We start from the raw sequence: 25,466 nt of genomic DNA, 5'->3' as shown, positions 1-25,466 counted from the left end.
GTTTGCGAAGTATGGTTTCGTGGCCAATGCCAAGTACAAAAAAGTCTCTGAGCATGTGCTCCAAATGTCCCTCAAATTCGCAATGTCCTGCAAGGCGTCTTAGCTCGGTGACATAACTCACCACTTCCTGGCCTTCGGGTCTTTTGTAGGTGTAGAACCGGTACCTCGCCATCAGAACGCTTTTCTTCAGATTCAAATGCTCCCAGACCAGTGTGCACAAATCGTCGTACGATTTCTCCGTGGGTTTCGCTGGAGTGAGCAGATTCTTCATGAGGCCATATGTTGGTGGCCCACAGATGGTGAGGAGGATCGCTCTACGTTTGACAGCACTCTCTTCCCCATCTAGCAATCGGTCAAGGTAGACCTTGACAGATCCACCAAACCGAATATAAAATCCCTTTTGCTGATGCAGAGTTGGACTATTTGCCCAACTACTGCCCAGAAAATGCCCACAAAACTCTTACAGTTGGTAAAAGCAGGTCCTACTTTCACCACTGTAAGGATTAATATAATTCTTAAATTAAAACATTTTAAATAAAAAATGATACACACTTAAAATTACTTAATGCAAATTTTGGCCCATATTAAAATCTTTTAAAATTATTTTTCAAAACCTTACATTTTTATTGTATTTGATTATTGAAGGAATTTTAATTACATTTGAAAATGAGAACATTTATTTTTATTAGAATTGTGTAAATTCTTTAATTATTTGGGGATTTCATTGCTTGTCATTAGGAAGTTCTGTTTGGAAATTCCAGCAAAGGTATCCTCCTTTATCATTGGATGACCTGACCCACGTGATCTCAGGGACGCTTCCGAACCGCCTGCGTTCCTGGGATCTGTAGGCCTTTATGCAGGCATACACCTGCAGGCCCGGGACTCGCAGTCTCCACAGCCTGGGAGCCTGAAGGTAAGGTCGTACATTTTTAGCAGATCGGCGGCATACTCCGGAGGTACGCCTGTGACCACAAATTTCAGGCCATTCTGTATTCTATTGCAGGTATTTTGAAATCTCAGATCATTACATGATAATTTTATCTTGAAAAGATCTATCACAGCACTGCCTATAGGCCTAACAGATACTGCATTAAATTCTGAGTAAACCTTCCATTTTTAATATATAATAGATAATTATTTGAATTCTGGCATTGCTCATAGACAATGAATAATGTAAAAATAGTGTCTCCCATGCTATAAATGTCTGCTTATTTTCCACTCACTTAACTCGTTCTGCTTCCCTCTCCCCAGGACTGATTTTCTGGTTGGCGTGCTGGATCTCACCAGTAATGTGCATGTGAAGGACTTGTTTTAAGTAGCTTTTTGGATTAGAACATGGAGGAAATGTTTGCAACTATGCCAGCAGTGAAATCATTGTTTCCAGTATCACTGAGAATCCATCTATAAAGAAGGATTTACCAAGAGCTCAGCAGCACAGGAAGACCCTTAAAGGATTTCTCAAGTGGCTCCAATAATCCCAATATTCACTCCACCTCCAAGAGCAGTAGGATATCAAACTGCAAGCTGCAGAGTCCAGTACTGTTTGGCAACTACCTATGCTTTAGCATAAATTAAGCCGTTTAATAGAAATGACATTTAAAGTAAACAAATGCAAGATATGAGACTGGGAAAGGGAAGACATGACGTACAGGCATCCCTGGAGTACTGTACAATTTTGGTCACTGTACTACCGTAAGGATATCCAGGCAGTGCAGAAAAGTGCAACCAAACTGATACCTAGCTTAGGGCTTCTGAGCGATGAGGAAAGGTGGAAGATTCAGATTTTACTCTGGAGAAGAGAAGGCTCAAAAAAATATATTATTTAGGTTCATTGAAGGAACAGATAAATTGAACGGCAATAAATGAAAGCATTTTTCCACACAAAGTGTAGTGGAAATTTGGAACTCTCTTTTCCAAAAGGCTGTGAATACTGATGAATTGAAATTTTCAAGACTGATAGATAGATTTTTGTTTGATAAGGGTATCAAGGATTATGGAGCAAAGGCAGGTAAACGAAGCTGAGGAACAAATCAGCCATGATCTAATTGAATGGTAGAACTGGCTCGAGGGGCTGAATGGCCTAATCCTGCTCCTGTGTTTCTGTAACATATTCGAGATTGTCTCAAACTCTACAAGCAGGCAACACAGATCAAGCTTAGAAAATGGAAGATGGACAGTTTATATTGAATTACTTTCCTCATACGGTGGTGAACTGCTCCAGAGCCTGTGGTGGCAGATTTAAGGAAAAATTGGATATATATATTCAGGGAGTGGGTATTTAAGGAGTATTATTTTTGGGGACTAATCAGATGGGACTGCAGAGTCTTTTACAGTCTTATACTTTCCTATACTCCTGCTATCTCATCTACAGTCACATGAGGTGTTAAAAACACAAGCCTGAAGGCTCTGTGCCTCAATACGGGGAGTATTCATAATAAGGTGGACGAATTAACTGCACAGGCAGCAATTAATGAATAAGATATAATTGGCATCATGGAGACATGGCTCCAGGGTGACCAAGGAAGGGAACTCAACATCCAGGTGTATTCAACCTTCAGGAAGGATAGACAGAAAGGAAAAGGAGGTGGGGTAGCATTGCTGGTTAAAGAGGAAATTAACGCAATAGTAAGGAAAGACATTAGCTTGGATGATGTGGAATCTGTATGGGTGGAGCTGCGGAATCCCAAAGGGCAGAAAACGCTAGTGGGAGTTGTGTACAGACCACCAAACATAGTAGTGAGGTTGGGGACAGCATCAAACAAGAAATTAGGGATGCGTGCAATAAAGGTACAGCAGTTATCATGGGCGACTTTAATCAAAATATAGATTGGGCTAACCAAACTGGTAGCAATATGGTGGAGGAGGATTTCCTGGAGTGAATTAGGGATGGTTTTCGAGACCAATATGTCAAGGAACCAACGAGGGAGCTGGCCATCCTAGACTGGGTGATATGTAATGAGAAAGGACTAATTAGCAATCTTGCTGTGCGAGGCCCCTTGGGGAAGAGTGACCATAATATGGTAGAATTCTTTATCAAGATGGAGAATGACACAGTTAATTCAGTGACTAGGGTACTGAACTTAAGGAAAGGTAACTTTGATGGTATGAGACACGAATTGGCGAAAATAGACTGGCAAATGATACTTAAAGGGTTGATGGTGGATAGGCAATGGCAAACATTTAAAGATCACATGGATGAACTTCAACAATTGTACATCCCTGTCTGGAGTAAAAATAAGAACATAAGAACATAAGAATTTGGAACAGGAGTAGGCCATCTAGCCCCTCGAGCCTGCTCCGCCATTCAATAAGATCATGGCTGATTTGGCCGTGGACTCAGCTCCACTTACCCGCCCGCTCCCCGTAACCCTTAATTCCCTTATTGGTTAAAAATCTATCTATCTGTGGCTTGAATACATTCAATGAGCTAGCCTCAACTGCTTCCTTGGGCAGAGAATTCCACAGATTCACAACCCTCTGGGAGAAGAAATTCCTTCTCAACTCAGTTTTAAATTGGCTCCCCCGTATTTTGAGGCTGTGCCCCCTAGTTCTAGTCTCCCCGACCAGTGGAAACATCCTCTCCGCCTCTATCTTGTCTATCCCTTTCATTATTTTAAATGTTTCTATAAGATCACCCCTCATCCTTCTGAACTCCAACGAGTAAAGACCCAGTCTACTCAATCTATCATCATAAGGTAACCCCCTCATCTACGGAATCAGCCTAGTGAATAGTCTCTGTACCCCCTCCAAAGCCAGTATATCCTTCCTTAAGTAAGGTGACCAAAACTGCATGCAGTAGTCCAGGTGCGGCCTTACCAATACCCTATACAGTGGCAGCAGGATCTCCCTGCTTTTGTACTCCATCCTTCTCGCAATGAAGGCCAACATTCCATTCGCCTTCCTGATTACCTGTTGCACCTGAAAACTAACTGTTTGGGATTCATGCACAAGGACCCCCAGGTCATTCTGCACCTCAGCATGTTGTAATTTCTCCCCATTCAAATAATATTCCCTTTTACTGTTTTTTTCCCAAGGTGGATGACCCCACACTTTCCGACATTGTATTCCATCTGCCAAACCTTAGCCCATTCACTTAACCTATCTAAATCTCTTTGCAGCTTCTCTGTGTCCTCTACACAACCCGCTTTCCCACTAATCTTTGTGTCATCTGCAAATTTTGTTACACTACACTCTGTCCCCTCTTCCAGGTCATCTATGTATATTGTAAACAGTTATGGTCCCAGCACCTATCCCTGTGGCACACCGCTAACCACCGATTTCCAACCCGAAAAAGACCCATTTATCCCGACTCTCTGCTTTCTGTTAGCCAGCCAATTCTCGATCCATGCTAATACATTTCCTCTGACTCCGCGTACCTCTATCTTCTGCAGTAACCTTTTGTGTGGCACCTTATCGAATGCCTTTTGGAAATCTAAATACACCACATCCATCGGTACACCTCTATCCACCATGCTCGTTATATCCTCAAAGAATTCCAGTAAATTAGTTAAACATTATTTCCCCTTCATAAATCCATGCTGCATCTGCTTGATTGCACTATTCCTTTCTAGATGTCCCGCTATTTCTTCCTTAATGATAGTTTCAAGCATTTTCCCCACTGCAGATGTTAAACTAACCAGCCTATAGTTACCTGCCTTTTGTCTGCTCCCTTTTTTAAACAGGGGTGTTACATTAGCTGCTTTCCAATCCGATGATACCTCCCCAGAGTCCAGAGAATTTTGGTAGATTATAACGAATGCATCTGCTATAACTTCTGCCATCTCTTTTAATATCCTGGGATGCATTTCATCAGGACCAGGGGACTTGTCTACCTTGAGTCCCATTAGCCTGTCCAGCACTACCCCCCTAGTAATAGTGATTGTCTCAAGGTCCTCCCTTCCCACATTCCTATGACCAGCAATTTTTGGCATGGTTTTTGTGTCTTCCACTGTGAAGACCGAAGCAAAATAATTGTTTAATAAAACGGGAAAGGTGGCTCAACCGTGGCTAACAAAGATAATTAAGGATAGTGTTAAATCCAAGGAAGAGGCTTATAAATTGGCTAGAAAAAGCAGCAGACCTGAGGACTGGGAGAAATTTAGAATTCATCAGGGGACCTCATAGAAACGTTTAAAATTCTGACAGGTTTAGACAGGTTAGATGCAGAAAGAATGTTCCCAATGTTGGGGAGGTCCAGAACCAGGGGTCACAGTCTGAGGATAAGGGGTAAGCCATTTAGGACCGAGATGAGGAGAAACTTCTTCACCCAGAGAGTGGTGAACCTGTGGAATTCTCTACCACAGAAAGTAGTTGAGGCCAATTCACTAAATATATTCAAAAGGGAGTTAGATGAAGTCCTTACTACTCGGGGGATCAAGGGTTATGGCGAGAAAGCAGGAAGGGGGTACTGAAGTTTCATGTTCAGCCATGAACTCATTGAATGGCGGTGCAGGCTAGAAGGGCTGAATGGCCTGCTCCTGCACCTATTTTCTATGTTTCTATGTTTCTATGACGACAAATGGTTTAATTAGGAAGGGGAAAATAGATTATGAAAGAAAGCTTGCCAGGAACATAAAAACTGACTGCAAAAACTTCTATACATATGTGAAGAGATAAAAATTTTTGAAGACAAACGTAGGTCCGTTGCAGTCAGATTCAAGTGAATTTGTAATTCGGAACAAAGAAATGGCAGACCAGTTGAACAAATACTTTGGTTCTGTCTTCACGAAGGAAGACACAAATAACCTTCCGGAAATACTAGGGAACCGAGAGTCTAGTGAGAAGGAGGAACTGAAGAAAATCCTTTTTAGGCAGGAAATTGTGTTAGGGAAATTGATGGGATTGAAGGCCGATAAATCCCCAGGGCCTGATAGTCTGCATCCCAGAGTACTTAAGGAAGTGGCCCTAGAAATAGTGGATGCATTGATGATCATTTTCCAACAGTCGATCAACTCTGGATCAGTTCCTAGGGACTGGAGGTAGCTAATGTAACAACACTTTTTAAAAAAAGAGGGAGAGAAAATGGGTAATTATAGACCGGTTAGCCTGACATCAGTAGTGGGGAAAATGTTGGAATCAATTATTAAAGATGAAATAGCAGCGCATTTGGAAAGCAGTAACAGGATCGGTCCAAGTCAGCATGGATTTATGAAAGGGAAATCATGCTTGACATATCTTCTGGAATTTTTTAAGGATGTAACTGGTCGAGTGGACAAGGGAGAACCAGTGGATGTGGTGTATTTGGACTTTCAAAAGGCTTTTGACAAGGTCCCACACAAGAGGTTGGTGTGCAAAATTAAAGCAAATGGTATTGGGGGTAATGTACTGACGTTTATAGAGAACTGGTTGACAGACAGGAAGCAGAGAGCCGGGATAAATGGGTCCTTTTCAGAATGGCAAGCAGTGACTAGTGGGGTGCCACAGGGCTCAGTGCTGGGACCCCAGCTCTTTACAATATACATTAATGATTTAGATGATGGAATTGAGTGTAATATCTCCAAGTTTGCAGATGACACTAAACCGGGTGGCGGTGTGAGCTGTGAGGAGGACGCTAAGAGGCTGCAGGGTGACTTAGACAGATTAGATGATTGGGCAAATGCATGGCTGATGCAGTATAATATGGATAAGTGTGAGGTTATCCACTTTGGGGGCAAAAACACGAAGGCAGAATATTATCTGAATGGCGGCAGATTAGGAAAAGGGAAGGTGCAACGAGACCTGGGTGTCATGGTACATCATTCATTGAAAATTGACATGCAGGTACAGCAGGCGGTGAAGAAGGCAAATGGTATGTTGGTTTTCATAGCTAGGGGATTTGAATATAGGAGCAGGGAGGTCTTACTGCAGTTGTATAGGGCCTTGGTGAGGCCTCATCTGGAATATTGTGTTCAATTTTGGTCTCCTAATCTGAGGAAGGACGTTCTTGCTATTGAGGGAGTGCAGCGAAGGTTCACCAGACTGATTCCCAGGATGGCAAGACTGACATACGAGGAGAGACTGGATCGACTGGGTCTGTATTCATTGGAGTTTAGAAGGATGAGAGGGGATCTCACAGAAACATATAAAATTCTGACAGGACTGGACATGTTAGATGCAGGAAGAATGTTCCTGATGTTGGGGAAGTCGAGAACCAGAGGACACAGTCTAAGGATAAGGGGTAAGCCATTTAGAACTGAGATGAGGAGAAACTTCTTCACTCAGAGTTGTTAACATGTGGAATTCCCTACCGCAGAGAGTTGTTGATGCCAATTCAGTGGATATATTCAAGAGGGAGTTAGATATGGCCCTTATGGCTAAAGGGATCAAGGGGTATGGAGAGGAAGCAGGAAAGGGGTGCTGAGGTGAATGATCAGCCATGACCTTATTGAATGGTGATGCAGGCTCGAAGGGCCGAAAGGCCAAATCCTGCACCTATTTTCTATGTTTCTATGTTTCTATGTTTCAAGTCCTGCTGTGATAATGTATTGAAAAGCTCTTGAGCTTTTTGGTAATGGAGTCATCAAGTGCTCTGGTAACCTTCAAGCTAAATTCTGACTATACCATCATCATCATCATCATCATAGGCGGTCTCTCGAACGAGGATGACTTGCTTCCACATGAGTTCACAGATGTTTGAATGAAGGACCCCATGTTCCAGTGGTGAACTCCAACTGAAGGGGTGGAAGATGCCTGTGCGTGGATTTTTTTAACGTGTAGTGACCATTGCACATCAGCCACCACACGGGCTTGACAGAGCTAGGCCTTTATCCAGTGGCAAGGGTTAACCAGGACGACTGGAGATCTGCTCTGCTGCATGGACCTTTTTCTTTTTCTTAGTCAGTAACTTTTAACATTGTTGTTGCCAATTTAAGTGTATCTGAGGGTTAAGTCATGGCAGGACAGCTCGGTCACGTGATATGCTCCTCCTGTACCATGTGGGAACTCGGAGACAACACCAGTGTCCCTGACGGCTACATGTGCGGGAAGTGTATCCACCTCCGGCTCCTGACGGTCCGCGTTGCGGAGTTGGAGCTGAGGGTGGATTCACTCTGGAGCATCCATGATGCTGAGAATGACGTGAGTATCACGTGTAGCGAGTTGGTCTTACCGCAGGAGAAGGGTCCACAGCCAGCGAGGAAATGGAAGACCAGCAGGAAGAGTAGTGCAAGGAAGGTAGTGCAGGGGTCCCCTGTGGTCATCCCACTGCAAAACAGATATACTGCTTTGATGAGTCATCCCCCTCAACAGTTGAGGGGGATGACTCATCAGGAGAGAGCAGCAGCAGCCAAGTTCATGGCACCATGGCTGGCTCTGTTGCACAGGAGGGCAGGAAAAAGAGTGGGGGAGCGATAGTGATAGGGGATTCAATTGTAAGGGGAATAGATAGGCGTTTCTGCGGCCGCAACCGAGACTCCAGGATGGTATGTTGCCTCCCTGGTGCAAGGGTCAAGGATGTCTCGGAGCAGGTGCAGGACATTCTAAAAAGGGAGGGAGAACAGCCAGTTGTCGTGGTGCACGTTGGTACCAACGACATAGGTAAAAAAAGGGATGAGGTCCTACGAAATGAATTTAAGGAGCTAGGAGCTAAATTAAAAAGTAGGACCTCAAAAGTAGTAATCTCGGGATTGCTACCAGTGCCACGTGCTAGTCAGAGTAGGAATTGCAGGATAGCTCAGATGAATACGTGGCTTGAGCAATGGTGCAGCAGGGAGGGATTCAAATTCCTGGGGCATTGGAACCGGTTCTGGGGGAGGTGGGACCAGTACAATCCGGATGGTCTGCACCTGGGCAGAATCGGAACCAATGTCCTCGGGGGAGTGTTTGCTAGTGCTGTTGGGGAGGAGTTAAACTAATACGGCAGGGGGATGGGAACCAATGCTAGGAGATAGAGGGAAACAAAAAGGAGGCAAAAGCAAAAGGCAGAAAGGAGATGAGGAAAAGTGGAGGGCAGAGAAACCCAAGGCAAAGAACAAAAAGGGCCATTGTACAGCAAAATTCTAAAAGGACAGAGGGTGTTAAAAAAACAAGCCTAAAGGCTTTGTGTCTTAATGCAAGGAGTATCTGTAATAAGGTGGATGAATTAACTGTGCAAATAGATGTTAACAAATATGATGTGATTGGGATTACGAAGACGTGGCTCCAGGATGATCAGGGCTGGGAACTCAACATCCAGGGGTATTCAACATTCAGGAAGGATAGAATAAAAGGAAAAGGAGGTGGGGTAGCATTGCTGGTTAAGGAGGAGATTAAGGCAATAGTTAGGAAAGACATTAGCTTGGATGATGTGGAATCTATATGGGTGGAGCTGCAGAACACCAAAGGGCAAAAAACGTTAGTGGGAGTTGTGTACAGACCTCCAAACAGTAGTAGTGATGTTCGGGAGGGCATCAAACAGGAAATTAGGGGTGCATGCAATAAAGGTGCAGCAGTTATAATGGGTGACTTTAATATGCACATAGATTGGGCTAACCAAACTGGAAGCAATACGGTGGAGGAGGATTTCCTGGAGTGCATAAGGGATGGTTTTTTAGACCAATATGTCGAGGAACCAACTAGGGGGGAGGCCATCTTAGACTGCGTGTTATGTAATGAGAGAGGATTAATTAGCAATCTCGTTGTGCGAGGCCCCTTGGGGAAGAGTGACCATAATATGGTGGAATTCTGCATTAGGATGGAGAATGAAACAGTTAATTCAGAGACCATGGTCCAGAACTTAAAGAAGGCTAACTTTGAAGGTATGAGGTGTGAATTGGCTGGGATGGATTGGCGAATGATACTGAAGGAGTTGACTGTGGATGAACTACAACAATTGTACATTCCTGTCTGGCATAAAAATAAAAAAGGGAAGGTGGCTCAACCGTGGCTATCAAGGGAAATCAGGGATAGTATTAAAGCCAAGGAAGTGGCATACAAATTGGCCAGAAATAGCAGCGAACCTGGGGACTGGGAGAAATTTAGAACTCAGCAGAGGAGGACAAAGGGTTTGATTAGGGCAGGGAAAATGGAGTATGAGAAGAAGCTTGCAGGGAACATTAAGACACATTGCAAAAGTTTCTATAGATATGTAAAGAGAAAAAGGTTAGTAAAGACAAACGTAGGTCCCCTGCAGTCAGAATCAGGGGAAGTCATAATGGGGAACAAAGAAATAGCAGACCAATTGAACAAGTACTTTGGTTCGGTATTCACGAAGGAGGACACAAACAACCTTCCGGTTATAAAAGGGGTCGGGGGGTCTAGTAAGGAGGAGGAACTGAGGGAAATCCTTATTAGTCGGGAAATTGTGTTGGGGAAATTGATGGGATTGAAGGCCGATAAATCCCCAGGGCCTGATGGACTGCATCCCAGAGTACTTAAGGAGGTGGCCTTGGAAATAGTGGATGCATTGACAGTCATTTTCCAACATTCCATTGACTCTGGATCAGTTCCTATAGAGTGGAGGGTAGCCAATGTAACCCCACTTTTTAAAAAAGGAGGGAGAGAGAAAACAGGGAATTATAGACCGGTCAGCCTGACATCGGTAGTGGGTAAAATGATGGAATCAATTATTAAGGATGTCATAGCAGTGCATTTGGAAAGAGGTGACATGATAGGTCCAAGTCAGCATGGATTTGTGAAAGGGAAATCATGCTTGACAAATCTTCTGGAATTTTTTGAGGATGTTTCCAGTAGAGTGGACAAGGGAGAACCAGTTGATGTGGTATATTTGGACTTTCAGAAGGCGTTCGACAAGGTCCCACACAAGAGATTGATGTGCAAAGTTAGAGCACATGGGATTGGGGGTAGTGTGCTGACATGGATTGAGAACTGGTTGTCAGACAGGAAGCAAAGAGTAGGAGCAAATGGGTACTTTTCAGAATGGCAGGCAGTGACTAGTGGGGTACCGCAAGGTTCTGTGCTGGGGCCCCAGCTGTTTACACTGTACATTAATGATTTAGATGAGGGGATTAAATGTAGTATCTCCAAATTTGCGGATGACACTAAGTTGGGTGGCAGTGTGAGCTGCGAGGAGGATGCTGTGAGGCTGCAGAGCGACTTGGATAGGTTAGGTGAGTGGGCAAATGCATGGCAGATGAAGTATAATGTGGATAAATGTGAGGTTATCCACTTTGGTGGTAAAAACAGAGAGACAGACTATTATCTGAATGGTGATAAATTAGGAAAAGGGGAGGTGCAAAGAGACCTGGGTGTCATGGTACATCAGTCATTGAAGGTTGGCATGCAGGTGCAGCAGACGGTTAAGAAAGCAAATGGCATGTTGGCCTTCATAGCAAGGGGATTTGAGTACAGGGGCAGGGAGGTGTTGCTACAGTTGTACAGGGCATTGGTGAGGCCACACCTGGAGTATTGTGTACAGTTTTGGTCTCCTAACCTGAGGAAGGACGTTCTTGCTATTGAGGGAGTGCAGCGAAGGTTCACCAGACTGATTCCCGGGCTGGCGGGACTGACCTATCAAGAAAGACTGGATCAACTGGGCTTGTATTCACTGGAGTTCAGAAGAATGAGAGGGGACCTCATAGAAACATTTAAAATTCTGACGGGGTTAGACAGGTTAGATGCAGGAAGAATGTTCCCAATGTTGGGGAAGTCCAGAACCAGAGGTCACAGTCTAAGAATAAGGGGTAGGCCATTTAGGACCGAGATGCAGAGGAACTTCTTCACCCAGAGAGTGGTGAACCTGTGGAATTCTCTACCACAGAAAGTTGTTGAGGCCAATTCACTAAATATATTCAAAAAGGAGTTAGATGAGGTCCTTACTACTAGGGGAATCAAGGGGTATGGTGAGAAAGCAGGAATGGGGTACTGAAGTTGAATGTTCAGCCATGAACTCATTGAATGGCGGTGCAGGCTAGAAGGGCCGAATGGCCTACTCCTGCACCTATTTTCTATGTTTCTAGCGCGCACACATATCGCAGTGTGGGCTAGCCCGTGCTGCTCCTGGGCCCTCGGCTCTTTTGGGCCCTATTCCCTCATTTGCCGCACCTCTGCCACAAAACACTCGCCACACCTCTGCCACGATCTCTCAGCGTTCCTCTGCCACAAAACACTCGCCACACCTCTGCCACAATCTCTCGCCGCTCCTCCGCCACAAAATACTCGCCGCACCTCCACCACGATCTCTTACCGCACCTCCGCACCAAATATTCGCCTGACCTCTCACGAAGCGTTATCAAACAAAATTTGACACCAAACCACGTAAGAAGATATTAGGACAGATGACCAAAAGCTTGGTCAAAGAGGTAGGTTTTAAATGCATCTTAAAAAAAGATTTGCATTTATACAGCGCCTTTCACGACCTCACGATGTCCCAAAGCCCTTTACGGTACTTTTGAAGTGTATTCTCTGTTATAATGTAGAAAACACGACTGCCATTTTGTGCACAGCAAGCTCCCGCAAACAACAATGTGATAATGACCAAATCATCTGTTTTAGTGATGTTGGTTGAGGGATAAATATTGGCCCAGGACAATGGGGATACCGCCTCTGCTCTTCTTCCAATGGTACCATGGGATCTTTTACGTCCACCTGAGAGAGCAGACCTTGGTGATGTCTCATCCGAAAGACGGCATGTCCGAAAGTGTAGCACTCCCTCAGTACTGCCCCTCTTGACAGTGCAGCACTCCCTTAGTACTGCCTCTCCGACTGTGCAGCACTACCTCAGTACTGTCCCTCCGACAGTGCAGTGCTGCCTCAGTACTACCCCTCCTACAGTGCAGTGCTCCCACAGTACTGCACTGGGAGTATCAGTCTGGATTATGGGGCTCTAGTCTCTGAAATGGGGATCGAACCCACAACTATCTAAACTCAGAGGCGAGAGCAAGAGATACCAACTGAGCCATGGCTAACAGCCCTTGCCAGCGATTGGAAGCAGATCAGAAAGGGACACACTGTTGTTAAAGATGATGTTCTTAACTCTTGTCTGTTCCAATCTCTTGCACTCCCCACCACCCCCTCCCCACCCCCACCCCCACCACTCCAACTCGGCCAGATGTAAAGCACTGACCCTCCCGAACAAATGTTCATGTTTATTTAGAAGAGATACATCATTTCAAGATCTTTGCGGAAAATGTGGAGAACGCCAGAAAGCTGCAGGGAGAGGAGAAAGGGTCTGCGAAGTACGGAGTCACCAAATTCAGTGACCCGTCAGGTACCAGAACCACTTGCCTCGAACACTTGAGGGGTCATTCAACTTTCTGTTTTATTCCTGTTTGCAGTCTTTTGCAGTTGTGATGGTTAGTGCCGCTATTCATTAGAGTTATACTAGTGATGTTACTCTTATTACTAATTGCCATCGAATCACCAATAACAGTAATAGGCTATTACATCATGTGTACAGCACAGAAACAGGCCATTCGGCCCAACAGGTCCAAGTGGTGCCAATGCTCCTCACGAGCCTCCTTTGAGCACCGTGGCTGCAGTGTGCACCATCTACAAGATGCACTGCAGCAACTGGACAAGGCTGCTTCGGCAGCACCTCCAAAACCCGCGACTTCCACCACCTCGAAGGACAAGGGCAGCAGGCGCATGGGAACACCATCACCTCCACATTCCCCTCCAAAAGTCACACATCATCCTGACTTGGAAATATATCGGCCATTCCTTCATCGTCGCTGGGTCAAAATCCTGGAACTCCCTCCCTACCACACGGGACTGCAGCGGTTCAAGGCGGCAGCTCACCACCACCTTCTCACGGGCAATTAGGGATGGGCAATAAATGCTGGCCTTGCCAGCGACACACACATCCCGTAAGTGTTTTTTTTAATCCAATAGGAAATTCAGCAGAAACGTATTGATCCAGGGAGTGATGAGAATGTGGAACTGCCAAGGGAAGTAGTTGAGGCAAACAGCACAGATGCATTTAAGGGGAGGCTAGATAAGCACATGAGGGAGAAAGGAATAGAAGGATATGGTGAGGAGGCTCGTGTAGAGCATAACGGCATGGATCTGTTGGACAAATAGCCACTCTCTGTGCTGTATACTCGACGTAATTCTATGTAACAGCTTATTACCACTGTTAGCGATACTATGGTGCAATTAGTGGCATGAGGTATGAATGATGTTGGTTCTATTAGTGATATTAATGATGATGTGGTGAGGTGAGAGTGATTGGCCTTGACGTCAAGGCAGCATTACACTGAGTGTGGTATCAAGGAGTCCTAGTAAAATTGAAGTCAATGGGAATCAGGGGGAAAACTCTCCACTGGCTAGAGTCATAACTAGTACAAACGAAGATGGTTGAGGCTGTTGCAGGTCAATCATCACAGCCCCAGGACAATGCTACAGGAGAACCTCAGGGCAGTGTTCTAGCCCCAACCATCTTCAGCTGCTTCATCGATGACCTTCCCTCCATCATAAGGTCAGAAGTGGGGTTGTTTGCTGATGACTGCACACTGTTCAGCTCCATTCGCAACTCCTCAGATAACGTAAGAAAAAAAGAAAAATGTGGGCATGTACATATACCAGAATCACACTAACTCCTACTTCCAATTTAACACATTTCTTAGTTAACCTGGGTTAGCATCACCCAGGCTCACATAATCCCAGAAAATGTCTTTCCAAGCAATAAAAATGCAACAAAACTAATTTCAAGGAGATATACAGTGTTTATTTCCAGGTTTCCAAAAAATACAAATGCAGCAAAATAGTTGGGTGTGTGATCTGGAGCTAACCCTTTATAACAATGACTGCAATTTAATTTACTAAAAAGCACAAATGGTCTCACCTGTAATAAATTACCAGGGCAAATTAAGATGAAATTGTAACATGCCACAGCCCTGCTGGTCTGTACAGGTGCAACCCTGGAGTCACAAAGAGTCCTATGGTGGAACAGCACAATTCTTCACATAAAATAAGAATTTCTCTATCAGAACCATGGGTACACTGAAAAGCATGAGTATTTTGACTAGCATATCATAGATATGTTATCACTTGAATGTCCAACTATACATTCCCTTTGGACACTCATGCCATGGTCAGACAAATGCCCACCATATGACTGAATATCTTCCTTCTACATACTTACCACAAGGCTTAATATCATCTTGTACACAATGTTATCAGAGGAAGTTTTTTTTAAAATACTCCACCAGTATAAACTGCAATTGGATATTACTGCCTTCACGCAGCCATCAATAATTAAACAAACTCCCAAAAAATAAAATTTAAGAATCAATACAAAAACACTAATTTCCCAATCTGACTCCAATCAGCTGGCAGTTGCTTGTACACTAGGTAAAATATCATGGAAAGCTATAGCTGGACAGGGGAAATGATGATCCTTGCATGCACAGAGAACCATTTTGTCACGAGTGTCAATGGGCCGGATTTTGCTCTCAGCAGCGAACGAACGGCACCAGCAGTTCATTACACTGACCCAGAGACTTTCTATGGGATTTTGCACTGGAACTTGCTGTGATTAGAAAGTCATTTTGGCACAGCGCCCTCTACAGGGGATCTGGGAACTGTGTGAACAGGGCAAACAATGGTGCATCTCCTTAGCTAATGACATTGAAGAATCATTAATGAGCAGCACAGAGTCTGAACCAGGAAGGTTCAATTAGAATATTGAGTTCAATGCAAAATCATGTACAGAAAGCAAAATAAAGAGAGGGAAAGAAAGACTGGATTAAGAGAGAGATAGATAAAAGAGACAGATAGAAACAAATAAAATATTTTTATTTATTTCTTTTATTTTATTAAATCTCCAACAATAATTAAAATCTGAAGGAATGAAACTCCACAATTGTGAAAGTTAATTTTCAATGCCAACGTGTTATTTGGCAGCAATTAAGACTTGCCACGTCATTAAAAATGTACTTACACTGGAATGGATAAGCCCTAACTTTTTCTGGCGTGTTTAGTGGGTATATATCAGGTAAGTGCAGCAACTTCACGTCAATCCATGTATTTCAATGCCGAGTCCCTCAGCGAGTATAGCGCAGCTTCTGGAGGAGCAGGGCAATTCGGATAGCAACTTCCGGATTTCTGCGCTTAACTCCGCATGCGGGGCTGCCAGAAGTTGTTGTCCAATTTATTCTTTAACAAAGGTAAGCGCCGATAGCGTCACCATTATTTCTACAGCACAATCTGGCCCATTTTGTTTTCTCATAAGATAAGGCAAACCCAAATCCTCTGTCTAAGTTGGCCAAAACTGTGTATTCAGTAAGTTCACCTGAACTGATCTCATCACAGAATTTAACAGAGCTCTCAGTGTGAAGATGTATAATGACATCAGAATACTTGTGCATCTTTCTGTGATGGGATACTCAGTCTCTGAAAACTGTGTCACCAAACAAAAGTTCCATGGTTTGTTTTTCAATGCCAGGCAGCAATGGGCCTGGACTCTGTTGAAAATTTTGTAATTTGAGTATCTTAACCACTATAATACCAGATTTACATATGGTGCGGTCTCCTATTCTAACTTATTCTTTCCCCGTACCTAAAACTACGGAGCTCCTCACCGTCTTCAGTCTTTCCCTCCTACAATTTACATGCTTTTGAACCCAGGCTTCACATTACCCAATCTCCACTTTTCAATTTACCTTGTCTTCCATTTTACCTTTTTCAACTTTGATGTAGTCCTGTTCTGTGGACCTTCATCTTGGTTTCTAAATTTTAAATAAAAACCTCTAATACTATGTCTGTACTGACCACTATTGTCTTAACCAAACTGAGAGTGGATCTCAAAAAGCTCCTTTGTAACTGTCCACATCTGTTCTGACACAAGTAAAGTTACAGGGCAGCAAAATATCCCACAATGCAAAAATGACTAAGTGCTCACCTGAATTTTCAATGATCATCACATACTTTCCTCCACTTGCATATGTTTGAACAGAGCTATTGATCAGGACTTGCTAGGACACTACCCTTTGGCATATTTCTGTAGCAAAATGCAACTATCAAATTAGCCTTAAAGCATTTTGAAACTGTATTCAAATCTCTATAGTGGCCAATCTGTATACAGCGTAACATTTTATTCCTCGCAGTTACTGAATCTGGCACTGACAACACTGGAAATATTTATACGGCACCTTGTACTCAGGGCTTAAAAGAGCTATTCTACCAAGATCTGTAAGTGGCTGAATTGCTAATGTAGCAATTCTACCATAATTGTGTAACTTTATATTTATTGTTGTTAAAAAATACTTTTACAGGAAAATCAAATGAAAACTGAAGTGGCTGCTCTTGTTTCTCCAATTGGACTATTATTTTAAAACTGTGCTGGCTTGAGGAGTTCAATCAACTGCTTTTCCTAATCTCAGCTTCACACACTGACCCAAGTTCCCATGTTTCACTAAATATATTCAAAAAGGAGTTAGATGAAGTCCTTACTACTAGGGGAATCAAGGGGTATGGTGAGAAAGCAGGAATGGGGTACTGAAGTTGCATGTTCAGCCATGAACTCATTGAATGGCGGTGCAGGCTAGAAGGGCCGAATGGCCTACTCCTGCACCTATTTTCTATGTTTCTATGTTTACAAGGACAGGCAGAATAACATCCCTGGCATGTCAGTCTGACCCGAATGACTATGCTAACTTCTAACACTGTGTGAGTGCGGGCAAAAATAATAATTCTGTGCAAAACACATTGAAATGTTGCTCTCTAAAGCAATTAAACTGTAACTTTTTTATTTTGAATTACGTGTACTCAAATTTAGAATCATTTTCTTGTCTAGTAAGTGACAGTAGTCAATAAAATCAGTCCATGGATAATAGTATTGTGGTGTCATAAGTACCTTATATTACTATAGTTGCACTTCCTACTGATCAAATAGTAATATAAAAAATAACTTGAAACTCACATAATTTTGAACTGCTTGTGCTTGTGAAATAAACTGCTGGGAGCGTGGGTCTCCTAATTCATTGGTGTAGGTGAGGTTAGAGATTTCTAGACTTCCACTCAGGTAGAAAATGGAGATGGCAGGCGCTGCAAAGGAGAACAATCACATCTTACATCCACATTCTGCAGATAGCATCTACATGGAACTTCTGCTAACTTGAAAAGGGCACTCGAGCTGAACATTTACTGCTCTGTCAACCAGCCTAGACAGTAGCTGCTTGACTTCTAAATTATGTCATCAAAATGCAGGATTTAAACTTACACAAACAGTAACAAAGGACCACAATGATTGTTGCTGCAGTTAGAGGGATTACGGGCAGGGAGCCAAGGATCCATCTTCTGCAGGGTTCACTTCTTGCCAGCCTATAGGAGGAGAACTTCAGAGGGCAGAGGTAGGCTTTGAGAGCTAATGGATCAACTGAATGGGCTGATGAGAGATTGAGACACTGATCAGAAGGCAAGCTTTCTTTGTTACACTCTGCAATAGGATATTTCTGAAGGAAAAAAAATAGAAAAAGAATTCAATCACCTAAAGTACACTGAAGTTTCTCTGATAACTGTGTCATGCTGACATGTAGGCGGTGATTCAAACACTTTGACTTTTGTTTCAGCTGTTTTGTAACTCTATCCATTATCATGAATCAAGTCAATATTTTGTTCCTGGGACAATATATTTGAAAGAAGAACTGCTAAAGAAACCTTTGTTTATTTTTATACAAATGACGATAAATGTTTAAATCAAGTACAAGTTTTACAGCTTGCCAATATGTTTAGTTTTGAATTGTGCATTCGAGTGTGGTATTTCATGCTTATCATCTGCAATAAGAAAAAGAAAGTATTTGCATCAAGCACTTTGCACCATTAGAGAATATATTTTGTGATAAGGAAATTATTTTGTTATGGGTGACTTATTTCTGGTTCCTTAGAAAAGGATCTACCAATTCTTAAACTTGGGAAATGGGACGTGTCGAGTCTTAACTGAACTGCACAATTAACGATTAATTAACGATTAATAACTAACAGCAGAATAACGGAAATACATGATCCCTGTTGCCTATTGTTAAATCGGTATTTTAAACACAATTAATTATCCCTGTCGAGAAAAATGCCTCTTTTCAATATTTTATGCAACGCTGAATCTAAATAAGAAAATGGATTGTCGTTGACGAGAATTTGAGAATTAAAACATACCAAGAAATGTTCAACAATATTAAAAAAGTATTTTACAGTTGGCAGACTGTTTCAAAAAAGTTTCTATTTTTAAAAAAGTACTTCAATTTGATTATTCCAGTATGATTGGTTTAGTTTCCGGGAGATGTCACCTTACCTGCCCGGTGGTGGATGATGTCTGTTGGTAAGCGGCTGCTTCTGAAATACTGAAGACCTCACAGATCCTCTGTTTTGAAAAAGTTAACATCGCCCTACTTCGTTAAAAGCAGAATCTGCTCGGGATCAGCTCACTTCCACAGCCCTCCAGATTCTGCAAATTGAACAAAAACAACCCCGATCCTACTTGTCTGCAAAGATTTTAGCCTCGCTGCTCTTGTCACCAACTTTTGCAATAGCGCTCAGAGCGCACGATCCAAGAAGAAGCTTGCCCCCCTCTCGACTCCTGCTGAGTGTCACAAGCAGCTAACCAATCGGCACTGCGACACCAGCAGAAAGCGGGCAGCAATTACACAAGCCAGAAACTGCACGGCAACCTAAGCAAGAGCAGAGGACACGTGTCCTGCGGGGAAGCTGCGCCGCCCTCAGCCCTGCTGCCAATCCAGAGTTTATTTGCAAGTGCCATTGGTGCTGCACGTATTCAAAACAAAAATAATACAAAAGCAAAATACTGCGGATGCTGGAAATCTAAAATAAAAACAGAAAATATTCAGCAGGTCAGGCAGCATCTGTGGAGAGAGAAACAGAGTTCATCGAGCTGAAACGTTAACTGTTTCTCTCTCCACAGATGCTGCCTGACCTGCTGAATATTTTCTGTTTTTATTTCAAATAAAAAGCTTTCAGAAATAAAATCACTGCATTTGATGACAGCTTACCTGCTGCTAATGTGCTCCTGAAACAGCGGGGCCAAAATTCAGGGTCTCAAAGAGACCCGTTAATGCCCGTTTGCAGTGGCCATTCCTAAAAATCGAATGGCCGCCGCTTTGGGGTCAACAGGCCGACCCGACCTAAATTCAGGTCGGGGATTTTTCGTCCTGGACCCTATTCCGCCCGAGTAGTTGCACCGCCAATTTAAATGAATAAAAATAAAATTACCAGCCATTTTCAGGTGAATCCCTTGATGCCCCGTCACGCGATGTCCCAGGCAGGTTTTTCTGCCGGTGCACCATCTCCGCACTGAGTGTGGCCCAGCAGCATGGCTGCCCTTAAAGGGCAGGGCCCACTGCCACGACGAAAAGATTTTTGCCGACCGACTTGCCGATCGGTCGGCAAAATACTGCCCCCGGGTTCGGAGGGGCTGCCAACGGGCAGCCTGGCACCCCCTCTTGGGTGTCAGGCCGCTGGCCTGGCCGACACCCTCCATGGTGGCCCAGTGGTAAGTTAAAAAATGCTCGAATCGCTCCCCTTTAACGGAGGGGAGGGAGCGTGGTGATGCACACATGCTGTGATCTCACCACGTTGATTGACAGTGGTGGATGGCCCAACCGACCCATTTTCAGCCTGGCTTTGAGTCTAAGGCCCGCCCCCACCATGATTAATTTCCTGTAGGACTTTGAAAAAAATTAAAAGTCCTGAAAATGGATCTACTCACCACACGAAGAGTTCCAGCGGTGATTAACAGTTAAAAAATCATAGTTGCGTCAGCTTTCTGGTGCACCTAAATGTTGGCCCCAGCATTTCCACTTCTGATGAAAGGTCATTGACCTGAAACGTTAACTCTGTTTCTCTCTCCACAGATACTGTCTGGCCTGCTGAATGTTTCCAGCATTTTCTATTCTTTCTGTCCAGGTCTAGCCAATTCTCTGGCCTCATCTGCAAAGGTAACTGGAAAAGTGCTGTGGGATGTTTTTTTTTAAGTTGCCAGAATCACAAACCTGTTGTTTGTGTGTTTATGCCAAGAGACACACGTAAAGCAAATACAGGATCAAGGAAATTCGGGTGCATGTAATTATGCTTGCCCCACTTTCCTTGCTCTTTTATGCTCTCGGCTTATCAAAATTCCTCGGCCCCCAGGCTAAAGAGCCGTACACAATGGGGGGGAAATTGCCGTCGGAGGCTTCCTTCAGACAAACGCATCTGACCCGAATTTTTTTTTAACAAAAATGCCTGGTGGTCCCGGAGGAATGTAGGACTCTAGTCAGAGGCCTCCATTCGCTGTACAGCGTACAGGAACATGTCCTCCAGGTATGTATTCGTATCCAGGAATCACATGGGCCTGGACCACCAATCACTATGTAGTATTCTCATTGATAATAATGGGAGCTCTGTTTATGTGGACCCCCATTGCTATCAGTGAGAAAAAAAATCCCAAAACAAGAAACACAACACAATAAATAAAAAAAACACCTCACATATTTAAAATTAATTGAAATTGAATGTAATTTAATGTTTTTTAAAAAAAAATTTTTAATGTGTTTTTAATAGGGTTAAAAATAAACTTACCTTAATGGACAGGATTTTTAATATAAAAATGGGGGGGAAATTGCGGTCGGAGGCTTCCTTCGTACGAACGTCTCTGACCCAAAAAAAATCTACGAAAGTACCTGGTGGTCCCGGAGGAACGTAAATTCCCGGTCGAAGACCTAGATTCGCTGTGCAGTGCATGGAAGATATCTTTCAGCTACGTACAAATTGGAGTCGCGTGAGCCTGGACCACCAATCATGATGCAGTATTCTCATTGATAAAAATGGGAACTCCGTTTGTACGAGTTCACATTACTATCAATGAGAATAACCCCCTAAAACACTGAAACATGGCATAATAAATAAATAAAACACCTCACATATTTAAAATTAATTGAAATTAAATGCAATTAAATGTTTTAGATAAATATATATTTTGGAGAATTTTTTTTCATATGTTTTAGTAGGATTAAAAATAAACTTACCTTAATGGACAGGATTTTTAATATAAAAATGAGCATTTAAATTACATTTTTTATATGTTTTAAAAGTGTTATGCTGGCAAAAGTAAGCTATGTGTCTGCTTTTACCAGACGTAAAACTTTGAAGCATATTCGCTGGGCATGAGTTGGGCAGATGGCCCAATCTCTCCTGCGCGAATGTGCTTCTCCTGGGGATGCGAAGGATCTGTCAAGAGAAATCTTGACAGATTGGAAAAGCTGGTTTTTGGCACATGCGCATCACGCCTACGAAAACCAACTTTTGCGAGGCCTCCTTGTGTGCGTGCGCACATCATACCCGGCGAGGCTGCTATTTTCAACCTATGATTCTCCAGCAATTATGCTATTTCAAAATAAGCCTAGAGTTCGAAGTGCATCAGGAAGCAAAGTCATTTTTCTGGTGTTTTAGCCCGATTTTTTGAGTTAAGTTTTAATTTATCCTCACTGAGACCTGCATTGTACTTTTTGTTTCTTTGATTGCATTTTCATGCATCAGTATGTCGCACTAAAAATTGAAACACTAATATGATTGTATATTCTTAAACATACTGTGCCTCACGAGCATGAATAATGGTTATATGGCTTGAAACTTAAATTTTCGTATTTGAGATAGGAATATAATGTGAATTTGGTGCTTTCCATGAGCCTTGATCACTTACACTGATTTCCACTTAATTATGCCTTTATTTACATTCTGGTGTATGCTAATGAGATTGCAGTAAATTTAGGTGTAAATAGACATCAGCAAAATGGGCGCATGAATGGACGTAATTTCCAGATGCAGCTTCCCAATTACACCACCACAGAAAATTCCACCCCATGGAGCACTTGTGAGTAGCTCAAATGAAGAGTCAAATGCTAAACGCTTGCTCAGAAAGGGAGCAGTTGGCAACTATGTATTCAGAAGGTGAAAATAATTGTGGGAGAAGTTCTACCAATGAAATAATGTACTGATAGAACAGCACCAATTTTACCTGGGCTACAACAACTTAATTGTTAAAAAAAGCAAGACGAAAGGGGAGCAGAGTGTAGCTAGCAATTTGAAGTTTGTACACACACCAGTAGATTCTTTCTTCCCCTCAGCTCGCATCCATCAAACTCAAGCACAGACCTCGTGGATAGTGCCATGCATTATCCTGGATCAATGTGAAAAAAATGGCATCAGCAGCATGTGAACAAGTAATGCTTCGGATCCCTCCAATCACTGCTGCCAGGGCGATGCTGAAATAAATCGGTGCAAATTGCAGACTTTGTACAGGTTGAACCACCTTATCCGGCTCCCTCGGGACGTGGCCTGTGCCGGATAAGGGATTTTGCCGGAGGAGGGGAGGTCAGTGGCCCGGGGTGAGGGAGGGAGGAGGTCGGCACTCCGGGCAGGCTCGAAGTGTTAGCGGGCCCTCAGCAGGCCGAGAAGGAATTGTCAGCGCAGCCCCAGCGGGCCGAGTGTCGGCGCAGGCTCAAAGTTGGGGTGGAGGTCTGCTGCATTCTGCACATGTGCCCCCGACCATCAGAATCATGCTGGACGAGGAGTGGTGCCGGATAAGGGAGTCCCGGATAAGGAAGGTCCAACCTGTACCTGCTTTCTTATATGTATGAAAAAGACTTCTGTGTAACACATGGATTACACACCTTAATCACACTGGAATATGCAAGGAAATAATGTCAATATAGACAGAACTTTTTTGTGCTGTATTACTTACCTTAAAAGCTGTTGTTACTACTGTAGGTATTGGCAAGAAGAGCATTTTGAGCATTATTTGCAAATGCTACTCATCTTCCAGAACTAAGCAAATTGTACACAGACAATCACATTTGATTAACCCCACCCCCACACATAAATAACTGGAGGAAAAGTAATTTCTAATGCACATAAGGCTTAACAAGCCACCATTGAAACTTCAGAGACATCGCCATTAGGTCAGCATAGTGATAGGTTGGATCAGGCTGGCGCATCAAAACATCAATCAATCAGCAAAAACACCACCAATTTGACTGTTATTTTATTCGAGACCAAAGACAGCAATAGCCCACAAAATATGGAGATGCTCAAATGTTTGGTGTTGCACATATAGGTGATACATCAAAGGGAAGAGTACATCAAAATCACCGGAACTGAGCCAAAATGAAAACTTTTCAAAATTTAAAATAATAACTGAATATTTTCTGGAGCACAATTAAGGTAGAGAATGGTTTCCCATTACTATTCAGGTTTGTCCTACTATTTTCACATTTACTTGTATATTATAAACAATATCATTGAAATAAGTCCCAACGCTCTGTGACAAATAATTCAAATAGCCAAAATAGCAATGCCATTGAATATCAAAGGGAGGTGGTTAGGCTCTCTCTTGTTGGAGATGGTCATTTTGCCTGGCATTCGTGTGGCACATAATTTGCCTGAATGTTGTCCAGGTCTTGCTGCATGAACTGCATCATTAACTGAGGGATTGCAAATAGAGTTGAACACTATGCAATTATCGGCAACAGCTTCAATTCTGGCCTCATTAAATAGCGAAGAATAGTTGGGCCTAGAACATGCCCTGAGAAACTCATGCAGTGATGTCCCGAGCCTGCAATGTGCCAGGTGTGACTCCAGCCACTGGAGAGTTTTCTCTCTGATCCCTATTGACCAATTTTACTAGGGCTCCTTGGTGCCACACTCGGCCAAATGCTGCCTTGATGTCAAGGAAATCACTCTCACCCAATATAAATTTTTATTTATTTATGCAAGTATGGCATGAATGGCACATTTATTTCTTTATCTTCAATATTTAATCTTTTTTAAAGGTGACTTCAAGATCATCATTCTCATCTTCTTATCCATCATCTCTTTTTCCCAACATCTGTGATCTTGGCCAATAATATGTCCCTTCAGGCACTTTCTGTTTCTCCAATATCACCATGCTTCTCCTCCTACTCATTCTGTTTCACCATCGGTGGCTGCTCCTTCAGCCATTTTTTGTTCACAGGGAACAAGAAGCATAGGAGCTCCACAATTAGTAGCTGCTGCTTCAGCCACAAAGCTCCACGCTTTGGAACTCCCTCCCTAAGGGCCTCTGCCTTGTCACTTCCTTCCCTGCTTTTAAAAGCCTCATAAAGACTCTGCTCCTCCATTCACCTCCTCTCATCATCATCATCATTGGCAGTCCCTCAGAATTGAGAAAGACTTGGATCCACTCCTGAAATGAGTTCTTTGGTGACTGAACTGTCCATTACGAGAACCACAGACTCTGTCACAGGTGGGACAGATAGTCGTTAAGGGGTGGGTGGGACTGGTTTGCCACACGCTCTTTCCGCTGCCTGCGCTTGATTTCTACACGCTCTCGGCACTGAGATTCCAAGTGCTCAGCGCCTTCCCGGATGCATTTTCTCCACTTAGGGCGGTCTTTGACCAGGGACTCCCAGGTGTCAGTGGGGATGTTGCACTTTATTAGGGAGGCTTTGAGGGTGTCCTTGTAATGTTTCCTCTGCCCACCTTTGGCTCATTTGCTGTGAAGGAGCTCCCCATAGAGCACTTGCTTTGGGAGTCTCGTGCCTGGCATGCGGACCATGTGGCCTGCCCAGTGGAGCTGATCGAGTGTG

The 25,466-nt window shown here is 43.3% G+C and overlaps 1 protein-coding gene across 5 annotated transcripts in view; it reads right to left on the bottom strand.

Annotated features, from left to right (window-relative positions):
• Positions 1 to 19,413, bottom strand: part of LOC139276107 (suppressor of tumorigenicity 14 protein homolog) — a 141,587-nt gene extending 122,174 nt beyond the window's left edge. For all 5 annotated transcript variants that reach the window (XM_070893608.1, XM_070893610.1, XM_070893613.1 and 2 more), the window contains exons 1-3: positions 19,142 to 19,413; positions 18,077 to 18,308; positions 17,777 to 17,901 (exon numbers count right to left, since the gene is read on the bottom strand). In XM_070893608.1, the coding sequence (XP_070749709.1) occupies positions 17,777 to 17,901; positions 18,077 to 18,308; positions 19,142 to 19,231 (447 nt within the window). In that variant the 5' untranslated portion in view covers positions 19,232 to 19,413. The remainder of the gene's footprint in view (positions 1 to 17,776; positions 17,902 to 18,076; positions 18,309 to 19,141) is intronic.
• Positions 19,414 to 25,466: the final 6,053 nt, after the last annotated feature.

This window comes from Pristiophorus japonicus, chromosome 11 (assembly GCF_044704955.1).
Source record: "Pristiophorus japonicus isolate sPriJap1 chromosome 11, sPriJap1.hap1, whole genome shotgun sequence".
Classification (NCBI taxonomy): domain Eukaryota; kingdom Metazoa; phylum Chordata; class Chondrichthyes; family Pristiophoridae; genus Pristiophorus; species Pristiophorus japonicus.
The sequence above is the reverse complement of the archived record's forward strand: the minus strand, read 5'-3'. Positions and strand labels throughout refer to the sequence as shown.